General features: G+C 34.2%; 1 protein-coding gene across 1 annotated transcript in view; it reads left to right on the top strand.

Annotated features, from left to right (window-relative positions):
* LOC110999092 (unextended protein) overlaps positions 1-11,745 on the top strand; it is a 29,048-nt gene extending 17,303 nt beyond the window's left edge. Inside the window, exons 10-16 of the mRNA XM_045633683.1 lie at positions 46-186; positions 538-677; positions 1,666-1,792; positions 2,576-2,705; positions 3,457-3,553; positions 9,498-9,560; positions 10,043-11,745. Coding sequence (XP_045489639.1) covers positions 46-186; positions 538-677; positions 1,666-1,792; positions 2,576-2,705; positions 3,457-3,553; positions 9,498-9,560; positions 10,043-10,153 — 809 coding nt within the window. The 3' untranslated portion in view covers positions 10,154-11,745. The remainder of the gene's footprint in view (positions 1-45; positions 187-537; positions 678-1,665; positions 1,793-2,575; positions 2,706-3,456; positions 3,554-9,497; positions 9,561-10,042) is intronic.
* The last annotated feature ends 298 nt before the right edge of the window (positions 11,746-12,043 follow it).

Raw genomic sequence — 12,043 nt, 5'->3', positions numbered from 1 at the left:
CACATCAAGAACCAACCAACCATAAACACTAGATTTATATTTTAGTGGACAATCGTTCAAAGCGTCGTCGAAACAAACCCCAGCACAAGTTGCAGGACTTCGCTGCCTTCGCGGAGAGACACGATCATAGAAGGATACACATATCACCACAGCTGACTTTGGCCACATTCCAGTTCCTCAGTACTAGTATGTAGACAGATTTTTCTGGATAAAATCGGCATGGTTTGGAATAATTTATTCAATATTTATATCAGTTTATCCAGTTACTACATTCGATACAGTTAATAGTCTTGATACAGTATATCCAGTTACAACAATCGGTATAGTTTTAATACAGTTTATCCCGTTACTACAGTCGATACAGTTAGTAGTCTTGATACAGTATATCCAGTTACTACAATCGGTATAGTTAGTCTTAATACAGTTTATTCAGTTACTAGAGTCGATACAATTGATAGTCTTTTAATACAGTTTATCAAGTTACTACAGTGGATACATTTAATAGGCGTAATACAGTTTGATTCCAATTATTAAAAGGTGTGGACGCTTTCCGGCCTGATACAGTCTCTGAAACGGTTTTAAGAAGACTTCTGAAGCAAGATGTGATACAGCATATCAAAGTGAAAGGCAAGACAAAGAAAGATTCGTCGACATATGTCTTCCAACAAGGAAAACCGGTAAGATTATTTCTTAGTACGAGTAGCAAATATTTTATAATGTGAATTGTAATGCGTGTAGCTGTCACTCCAAGGTTGTTTGGGCTGAAAAGTGTCGGAAATTGTTTGTATACTCAAATTCTTGCGTGGATTTTTTTTTATAATTTGTTCCATCTGTAATCAGCCTCTTGGCTTTTATTTATTTAATATTTATTTTATTTATCTATTAACAGTTCATTGCATTACATAAAAGAAAAAAATATACATAACAAATTAATAACGTAGAATATATATAATACATATAATATAATGTATAAATATGATATATAAATATATATAATTATATTAATATACAATTACAAACTAAAAATATGTCTAATAACTAACCTTAAAATTTAAATATTAAAAAATATTATTAAAAGGAGTCCCTTTAGACAAGGTTCCGAACATACTAGCAGCGTTAAATTAATAAAATTAAATGTTTTATTCACACTATGTACGTGCTAATACTGATATAAATAAATTAAAAATATGCGTTTACTGCACAAGACGTTATGTCGCAGAATTGCCATCTAAAGTTCTAATATGTAACTAATATATATAATATAATATAATAAATAATGTATAAATATAAAAAGTAATTAATATAAACCTGTTATATCAGGCTATGCCATCAATGCCACATCTAGTAATAAGTCCAATCCTAAACCTATGTTTTTGCTTGGCTGACCGTTTCGAGTCTGTTGTGTCTACCTGCATTTTTGTTATTGTATTTGTTTTGTGAATTTTTGTATAGGTACCTTCTGTGCGTTCTAGTAATAATTATTTAGTCTTGTAACGTTTTTTTCTCAGTAAGCGAATTTTTTTAATTCATATGAGAAATAAAGTTATTCTAACCGTATAACGTAGAATAAAATTTTCTCTTTACTAGTGTTTATGTATAGTTGGTGCACAGCAGAACCTATAAGCTAGTCCAACATTACTGCTTTTTCATTGAAGATTTTTGTAGGTGGATTACTTCGTGTTGATCCTGGAAGGTCGCGTGGAGGTGACGGTGGGCCGTGAGAACTTGGTCTTCGAAGCCGGTCCCTTCACCTATTTCGGGGTTCAGGCGCTCACGCAGAATGTTGGAGTCGGTGAGCAACCTTTGATACACGTTTGTGTCCAATACGTGACTCCAAAATGGAGATATTAATGGTCACATGACATTGGCCAGAGAAAATTCTTATATAAATTCCATTGATAAGGTAACCTATCAGCAGAATCCCCGACGCCATCAGCCATGAGCTCCCATCAGAAATAGAATAAGATCCTAGTCTCTCATAATTTACACGTTTTAATAACCTTTCAGCGGAATCCCTGACGCCATCAGTCATGGGCTTCCTTCAGAATTAAGCCTCAGACCCCAGTCTCTCATAATTTGCAAGTTTTAAAAACCTTTCAGCGGAATCCCCGACGCCATCAGCCATGGGCTCCCATCAGAATTAGCCTCAGACCCGTCTCTCAAAATTTACTCGTTTTAATAACCTTTCAGCGGAATCCCCGACGCCATCAGCCATGGGCTTCCTTCAGAATTAGCCTTTGGCCCCAGTCTCTCAAAATGTACAAGTTTTAATAACCTTTCAGCGGAATCCCCGACGCCATCAGCCATGGGCTTCCTTCAGAATTAGCCTTTGGCCCCAGTCTCTCATAATTTACACGTTTTAGTTACTTTTCCGTAGAATCCATCAGTATTCAGTATTCAGTTTCGTATCAGCCATGGGCTCCCTTCTGAAATAGCCTCAGACCCCAGTCTCTCATAATTTACAAGTTTTAAAAACCTTTCAGCGGAATCCCCGACGCCATCAGCCATGGGCTCCCTTCTGAAATAGCCTCAGACCCCAGTCTCTCATAATTTACAAGTTTTAAAAACCTTTCAGCGGAATCCCCGACGCCATCAGCCATGGGCTCCCTTCAGAATATAAATATGGACTCCATGTTGCGTCACACCTTCGTCCCGGATTACTCCGTTCGCGCTATCACGGAGTTGTATTATCTCACTGTTAAACGGTACGTAATGAATCCTATATGGTTATTAATTGATTGTTTTTTTTATATAGGTTAGCCTTCGGTGCCAGATTTAATTTAAATTTAATTTTATTTTATTTTATTGTGTGTTTGTCTTATCTTGTATATGTTTTTAATTGTATTTTGTTAATTACTATTTTTTGCAAAACTTATGTTTACATATTATATTGTCGTACATATTAGGATAGAAGATTTTATAAAATTATCAGTAGATTTCGTAAAATGTATGATGTTGTAGACTTAATGAATAAATAAATAAATAAACTTTGAGGAAAAAATCTGGTTCGTGATATTTTTACGCAATTTGTTATTTTTGCGGGTATGTTCCCAAAAGTTGAGGGATCATCATGTCTACTTTTATTTTGGACACGTCTTAACGATGACTTTGTGCTTTAGTTAATAACAAACTCTTAGAATCTGTGACATTACGATAAATTATATTTTACATATTCTAGGATTTTTCACTCCGCAATTGTATGTCTGTCTACTTTTATTTTGGACGCGTCTTAACAATGACTTTGTGCTTTGGTTAATAAAAATCTCTTAGAATCTGGGACATTACGATAAATTCGATTTTACATAGTCTAGGATTTTTTACTCTGCACTTGTATTGTTGTCTCTTTCTGTCATATTACGATTACGCCGTGAAAGAAAGAGACAGGTGTGTCTTTTAGCGAAAACGGTAGAAATTTACTGTTTCTTTTGTTTTTCTTAATTAGTTGTATCGTTTCAGGAGTCTCTATTTGGCAGCTAAACGCGCTACCCTCATGGAAAAAGGAGCTTTATCCAAGGGCGCGACAAATGAACAATTCGATACAGAAGTCGATAAAGTGAGTACTCTGTGACGTCATAAATTATGAAGATTTTGAAGTGAAACTTCTTTAGAATCGTTGTGATTTCAAACCGGGTGCAACGAAAAAGCGACAGTAAAAAGAGACAGAAACATTAATTCATATGATTTAACGTGGGAGAAAATGAGATAGATAAACTTCTTTAGAATCGTCGTGATTTCAAACCGGATGCAGCGGTAAAGAGAGACAGAAACATCAATTCATCATATGATTTAACGTGGGAGAAAATGAGATAGCAGGCATTATACAGCCTCTCTTTACTGCCGCTTTTTCATTTGATCGAATTTCAAACTTTCGCTGTTTTAGTTTTTGCCAAATTAAAGATTTATATTAAACTTATAAATTAAAATGTATCATTAAAATATACTGTTTTTAAAGAACACACACATTTAGATAGTGGAAAATGATTAATTTATATTTGATTCATTATAAAAACTTTGTTTTTGAAGGTTTCACTTCTACAATGTGTGAATTGCACATATGTTTTTTTTGCTTTCAATATATGCAGGAGATTTTTATATCCGAGGTGGAAATGTGTTTGCGCTTCTCCTTTCCCTGAAAGAAGCAGGGGTTTTTTGGATGGACCCACAGAATCTCTGGTAATCCTCTTCCTCCGATAGGAATTCCTTGTAGGAACCATGTTAGAAAGGCTCTGGTGTCGCTCATTATAGCTGAGGACCTGGATGACCGAGCTTAGCTGGGTATTTTTTTTATAAATCGTGTTTTTTGGAAATTTTATTTAAGTACGAATTACCTTCTAATAAAATTATGAAATATGAATATAATTATCGAATTATATTTATATTTAAGTTTTTATTTGACTGACTGACATCTTTAAACGAGCAATTCTATGTTTAAGTTGATAAAACACAAATAAAATTACATTTTCTAGAAATGATTCCTAGCTAAATCGATTTATCGCCCCCGAAACCCCCCGTATATTCAATTTCATGAAAATCGTCGGAGGCGATTCCGAGATTTCAATTAGATATATACAAGAATTGCTCGTTTAACGATGTAAGATAAGTTATATATATATATATATATATATATATATGTGACGGTCAATATATATCGCGATCCAATATCATCTGTTAGTGATAAGAAAATAAGATCCGATACTTGTCTTAATGTATATTGAATTAACTACACTAATATTGACTTCAATATCGTCAGTAGAAGCTCGGAGTAGACGTGTTTCGTAATAATAGGCCATTTTACCTTAATGCTATATTAAGGTAAGTTCATTAAAACAACAAATTTGCTAAATCAGTTATGTACTTTAATTTTTTTTTCGTGGGTTTATTTTGTAAGTGACACACACTTTAGGCCGGCAACGCACTCACGAGCCCTCTGGCATAGTCTCCATGGGCGGCGGTATCACTTAACATCAGGTGAGCCTCCTGCCCGTTTGCCCCCTGTTCTATAAAAAAAAACACCCACACACATTCAATAACTGTTGACAGATATTGATGGATCTCGATATATTGACCGTCTGAAAACTGTCATACCAAAACTGTCATGACCTGTTCTATAGAAATCCCATCATTTCCAAACCCTATCAAAATTGATTCGCCCGTTTTTTTTTTAATTTTAATTAATGTGACCCGACATTTTCTACAAAAATAGTTTTTTTTTCTCTCTTTATTTTACAAAATAATATAGTATATCACAATCTGATACATTAGAAAACTGCTGTGGTTTGTATTAATGTAACCATAGCAGTCTTGCTTAGGAGCGCGACAAATGTGTGTTAAAGTAGTTTTTTAATTCAGAATTTATGTTGGTTAGTGTTAGGCTATCTGTTATGTGTTTAAACATTAGGACAGTTCGTCTGGTCATTATCACTACATAGTATAAAACAAAGTCGCTTTCTCTGTCCCTATGTCTTTGAAACTACGCAACGGATTTTGATGCGGTTTTTTTTAATAGATAGAGTGATTCAAGAGGAAGGTTTATATGAATAATAACATCCATTAAATAGTGAAGAAGTACTGTTATTTTTGAGGTTTCTAATGTGATGTCGTAAATAATTACATTTTTTCCATTTACATTGCAAACGCAGGCTGAACCCTACGAGTTTTATCAAAATAATATACTAAGTATTGTACACAGTTTTTCTGTAGTGTATTTAGTATCAGCATTGCACCCGTGCGAAGCCGGGGCGGGTCGCTAGTTTATAATAATCCTAACCCGGTCAGTCCCATGGAAATCCCATCAGTCCCAAATCCTTTCAGAACTTGGACCGAGCGTACAGTGAAATGGCAACGCGGTCACAAAGTATTGTCTCGCTTCTTCCACGACACGATTCGAAAAGCGAAAAGGTTTTTTATTGTTTTTGATATTGTTTCTTGTAATTGGCTATTTGACGAGATTACTGACGATTAAATTATAAATTAAACATTGATATTTGCCACCCGTCAGAATGCTGACGGCAAAGTGGCGTCGCAGCTGTGACGTAACATGCTTGTAAATGTAAACAAATGTCAGGTTTTTATGTGTTATTTCATTATTACACGTTGGACTTATCAGATCCAGTCTGCAGTAGGTGGTTCACTAAATGAGAGCAGTATATGTCCTTTAATAGGCAACGTACATACGTAACATAGCAATCACGACCGCTCTGTCATGATAAAAAGAAGAACCATTCTTAAATTACACGCAACTTTATATTTTCATCAAAATCAGTCTCTGACGAAATGAAACTCCAAGACAATATAGAATCGCACATGCTAACAGTTATTATTTACAAGCATACTACGTCATCGTCTAATCTGTGGCCGATGAGTCACGTGACTGACTGAAAATCAATATTTTTAATTTAAAAGTTATTTAACTCCATAACACTTTAAATTTTGTATACAGATTACACTCAATAGTATGTTTTTCAAACTGTCAAATAGCTATTATACTCTGATTTTGAATTCCTTAGAAATCTGACAGCTTCCATTTTTGACATGTCGGAGATAAAAGTAAATTTATGTATATAGCCTGAAAATCTGTGACTTGACTCAAGTGACCGTATATATATAAAGATAACAAATGTTTCAATATCACAAACAATTTATCACTGCCTACTAATTCCAGGTTTAGTTTACATATTTAATAAATAAAATCTTATCTTAACTTGTGCGTTTTTTACTTTTTTTCATGAAAAGGGACTTGTTACTGTTTATGTGCAGCACCGCACTTGATAAAATGGATACACTTACTGTAAAATGTGTCCGGCCAAAAAGGTTTGCCGTCTCTGACATGTCAACAAAAACTGACAGCTTTCAGAATTCTACGGAATTTAATTTGGAGTATAGATACATTCCGTTGTAGTGTAGATCAGTAAGAAATTTTTAAACTAAAATAAATTTGGTCCTCACACAAGGTCATTTCCAGCAACAAGTAATGGGGTTCAAACAATTGTCCCAAAGCGGTGTCGCAGAAACACCCACGTCTAGTGATAAACAATATATAGCCAAATATTTAGCTGATAAAATGGCGAGAAAACTATACCTACAACGCTCAGATAGTCAAGTAACCAATTCGTCAAAATATTGGACGAATAAAGATTCTGGGAGGACGGACAGTCAGACGGCAAATACCTCCAAACATTGGAGAGAGTCTGATACAAAAGATAAACAAGAGTCAACTGAGAAAGAGACAATAGAATTAGATAAGTCTCCAATGTCTAAAACATCTATTGGTGAGAATAGAGATGGTCAAACAGCGAGTTCTTCTAAACATTGGACGAATAAAGATTCAGGGAGAACAGACAGTCAGACAAAAGATAAACTAGAGTCAACTGAGAAAGAGACAATAGAATTAAATAAGTCTCCAATGTCTAAAACATCTATTGGTGAGAATAGAGATGGTCAAACAGTGAATGCTTCTAAATATTGGAGAAATACACAAACTCCCAGAATTTCTGAGTCTGAACTAAGTCGAAAGTTGTCAACGACGTCTTTGCCTGTAGACGAGAAAGCTTTCAATAATGATATTGATGCAAAGGGTTAGTTGGACACTACTTTTAACATAAAAAATTATAAAATCCCGAATAGATAAATTAATTGCAGATTTAAGATAGGATAGGCAGTCACTGCTTCTAATTTTTCATATTTCTGTAGTCAAAATGAAGCCACTGATACACAGTATAGATTTAAAGCACAATAAGACGAATGGAATTCTAACTGGAATGAAAGACAAATCGGTGGTCACTTAAATTATTTCGTCCATTTACAGAGTTTTTTTGATAATTTGCTTTTTTTTAAAAAGTACCGAGAGTTTTTTACGTCGGCTTTTCTCTCGGCCTACACCCTTTGTCTTACCGTAATAATACAGTATGCCTACCTTAAATGTCAAACGTGGAATAAGTGATAGTAGTGAATAGTAAATACTAATTGTAGGGTAGTTTGTAGGATTGGAGGAAATCTCTGGATTTACTGAATTGATTGTATTTCAAAGCCGAGTTATTTCTGCTGCATGGAATACGAAAGCGGAAATACTGTTCTAGAGAGATTCATGAGAAAGGTTTATATATATTTTCGAGACGGTCTTGCTAGTAGTATTATAGTCTGTGTAAACTCTATGTAGCCTCCCTCGATTTAACAACGAACAGATTTCCCTAAAGCGAATCTTTTCGTTTCGAGGCTTTGGTTGTCGTCTTCCATACAATGATACACGCTACATAGGATTACACCCACTCGCAATAACGACGACAATTGAGTAATTATGTAGGAGTTATCAGTTTTTCTTCCTTCCATTTAACGACAACTCTGTAACGCGATAAAATACACAATCCCTTCGGTGTCCTTATATAGAGTTTTGACTGTATTTAAAATAGCCTCTCTGTGGGGTTTTTGTGGGCAATTTTTTAGCCTGGAATCTGAATAATCTAAAGTACTTTAATTCTTTAATAATATGTACCAGGAATTAATAAAAAGAAAGCGCAATTTCGTACCGAACAATCGCTCCTAACGTTTCATCCACACAAGAGCGACAGTGTGTCAGAAATCCTACAACAGTTGGACGATATGTCCGATTCGATTCGGATCGAAAGCGATGCGGGAACTGTTTCGTCTATTGAATCGAATCATCGATATGATGAGACGCAAAAGTTGATTTTGAAGAAGTTGGCGAAGATCTTGAGGTTATTGGAGAAAAAGGATCAGACTTGAAGGTTTTACGTATTTAGTTAGCCCAGTCATACGTCGTATTCAGGATATATTTATTTATTTCCATAATACCTCTAGAAAATCACCAAACAGTTGAATAGCGTAATCTTAGGAAAAGTAGTTTATGTGAGCAATTATATTAGTTAATTTCACATACTATTTGTTAACTACGTCTTAAATGTATTTTTACTAAAACTTTATCGACACTCGCACGCAGCTACAAAACTGTTCTTGCTCGTTCGTTGAATATTTATTGTAATTAATTAATTTTAAAAAATGGTTCTCTGTAAAGTCTAAACAAAAATATTGATGAAATGATTGCAAATTTAAGTCTTCTAGTGGAAGGGAAATAAATGCGGCGTAAGCGTAAGAGCGTACCAATTCTTAAAAGGCCGGCAACGCAGTCGCGAGCCCTCTGGCATTGAGAGTGTCCATGGGCGGCGGTATCACTTAACATCAGGTGAGCCTCCTGCCCGTTTGCCCCCTGTTCTATAAAAACATCGTACATTGAGCGTAACGGGACAATGAGTCATGCTTTTACGTGCGTGCATCCATTTAATAGTCGTCACGTCATCATACCATCACGTTTATCTAACATTTCTGTAGATATCATAATCTTTGAAAGAAATTTTTATTATTGCATTTATTAAATTAAATTCCACCGTTTGGGTGTGTGCGTATGCTTACAATTGATGTACAGTATTTCATATGTAGAAATTGTCTATGTCTACAATTGTAAAGTACTGTATTTTTTCCCGCAGTTGCTGCAGTCTGTGGATGAAGACATTAGCATCAGTGGTGAACACAGAACTCCGTCAAGACAGGTATATTAGAACTTAATAAGAATATATTGTAATATATAGTTCAGGCAAAATCTTCAAAAACTTTTTACAAATGTTATTAAATGTACCCGCAATATTTCACCGTATCGAAATCCAACCTAGAACACAATCTGTCGAGTTCCTATAGATATTGTAATGTCTGTTTCGCTAATAATATAAGCCAAGTGATGAAGCCCTTACATAACCAAAACACTTATTGTTTCTCAAGACTCGAACCCAGCCCTAAGTGTTGGTCATTCATCTATGTGGCAGATACATTTGTGTGTCATAATAGATTACCTTATTATGTAACCTTAAAAAATCGAACCCAAAACAAAATTCCGGACCGAAGGACCATTTAGGAAGAATTTCGAAACACTTTAAAAAATATTGATATATTAATCATACCAGGAATACGTTGATTTGTTTTGTATGCTGAATGCTTGATATATACAATTAAATCCATGACATGATATTTTTCTCAGATATCACCAAATCCGCCTAATCATAGCCGGTCATCATTTAGCCGTTCATCACCAGAGCGAAATGGTGATGTATTCGCAGCGAGAGATGAACAAGAGAAATTACTTAAATAGAACCAGATTTTTTTTTTAGTTTTTGAAAGCGCTGGTAATATTTTACGAGGTCGTACAATTATTATGAAATTCTATTTCTCAGCCAATCAGTGTAACTGCCAGAAGGTCCTCGTACTCATACCAAAATGGCCGCTGGTAATGAGCCATTTTGAGATTTTTTAGTTGGTACTACTTATATCTAGAAACTCGTATTAAACTGTGATCTTTACAGAAATATATATGTACAAATTGTCCGTACTTAATACATAAATAGATTTTAGTGAAATATATAGTACATAGCCAATAAAATACGCTATTTTTGAATCATACTTAACAAGCTTATGGACTAACGGCCTCCATTCTCGATCTTAAAACGATCCACCAATCGATTGGAAAAGTATTTAATGAGAAATATCAATCTCTAGAAGTCAAAATTTGATTGGGATTGAGTATAAAAAGCCGTAAAAGAACACTAATGATGTCGTCGACGTAACCAAATTTCGATAGTAATTTATATGATATATTGATTATTGAAGTCGTCAGTTTGCTGATTATGTAACTTTATTAAGTAAAATTTAGGTATCCCTTAATTAAACTCTCGTTTAAAAATTATAAAGATATCGTAACTGGTATCAAAAATATATTCCAAAAATCCAGAACTATACATACAAAAACCAATCAAAGGTAGGTACGTAAACGCTACCAAGGGATATTTATTGTTTAACCATCTTGGGTTCATACTTATACAGACATCATAACTCATCATCAAATTTACGTTGCATTGTAATTCACGTCAGTAAGGTGTCAAATGTCTTAAATTATTAATCAATGTTAACTGTCACCTGTCAAGAAGTCTGACAGTATTGAGTTTGCGTACCGCGCCCCGCAGAAGTTATCTGAATTATCCCAAGGTGTATTTGTTCTTTGACCATCTTGGGACAAATTAACGATGCATTGTAATTCACGTCAAGAAGGTGGCAACTGTCTTAAATTATTAATGTCACTGTCATCTGTCAAAAAGTTTGGCAATATAAAATATACAAATAAATATCTGTATATATAAAAAAATGCCTGGCGTTTAGGATTAATACATCGTTAGTTATATACACTGTTTTTTAGTATAGTTTGCACTTATAATAAGCAAAATTAATTTAATATTGTTTACACCGTTAAAAGGTTTCTATTTAAAAGATTTGCCAAAACCTAAAACTTGTATCTGTAGTAGATTGCGTGCAAATGCAATATAATATTGAATTATGTACTTAAAAGTTAAAACAGAAAAAGACAAAATATTTTTATTTACTTACCTATATTGTATTTGATCTATTCTAAGAGTAAAAACCTCCGTAAAAATATACTTAATTTTGGTTAGGCCGTGGTAGGCCAGAGATGGCCACACTGATATAACGATTAGAGATGTTGTCATATAGTGATGAAAGAAACGGATGCAGTCTAAAGTCTATTTTAATAGATTAAAAGTACCAAAGATAGTTTATTTCCAATTATTTATGCAATAAAATATAGCTATATTCCACTAAAACAACCCAGAAACGAATTGTTTTATCAATGTAGACAATTTTGTTTGCCTCCATGCAGTGGAGGCAGACTTTGTATGAAGCTACAAATTAGACTCAAAGACAATATTGCTTAATTTCTTCACTGTATAGGTTTCTTTCCTCGCTATTGTTATAACCAACAACACACTTTGTCCATGGATATTTTAGGCTTATTTTAGTTTATGAAAAAAAAGGTTTTTCGAATTCCCGTGCATATATTTTTGTGAATTTATTTATTAAATGTATTTGTTCATTGTATTGTTTATAACAAGGGTGCTTTATTGTAATGGCCTAACTCCGTACAACGACAAGTATTCTATCTAGTCATCCGTTTGTTGGCTTTGTGTAATTGGCG

Source organism: Pieris rapae, chromosome 24, assembly GCF_905147795.1.
Source record: "Pieris rapae chromosome 24, ilPieRapa1.1, whole genome shotgun sequence".
Classification (NCBI taxonomy): domain Eukaryota; kingdom Metazoa; phylum Arthropoda; class Insecta; order Lepidoptera; family Pieridae; genus Pieris; species Pieris rapae.
The sequence above is the reverse complement of the archived record's forward strand: the minus strand, read 5'-3'. Positions and strand labels throughout refer to the sequence as shown.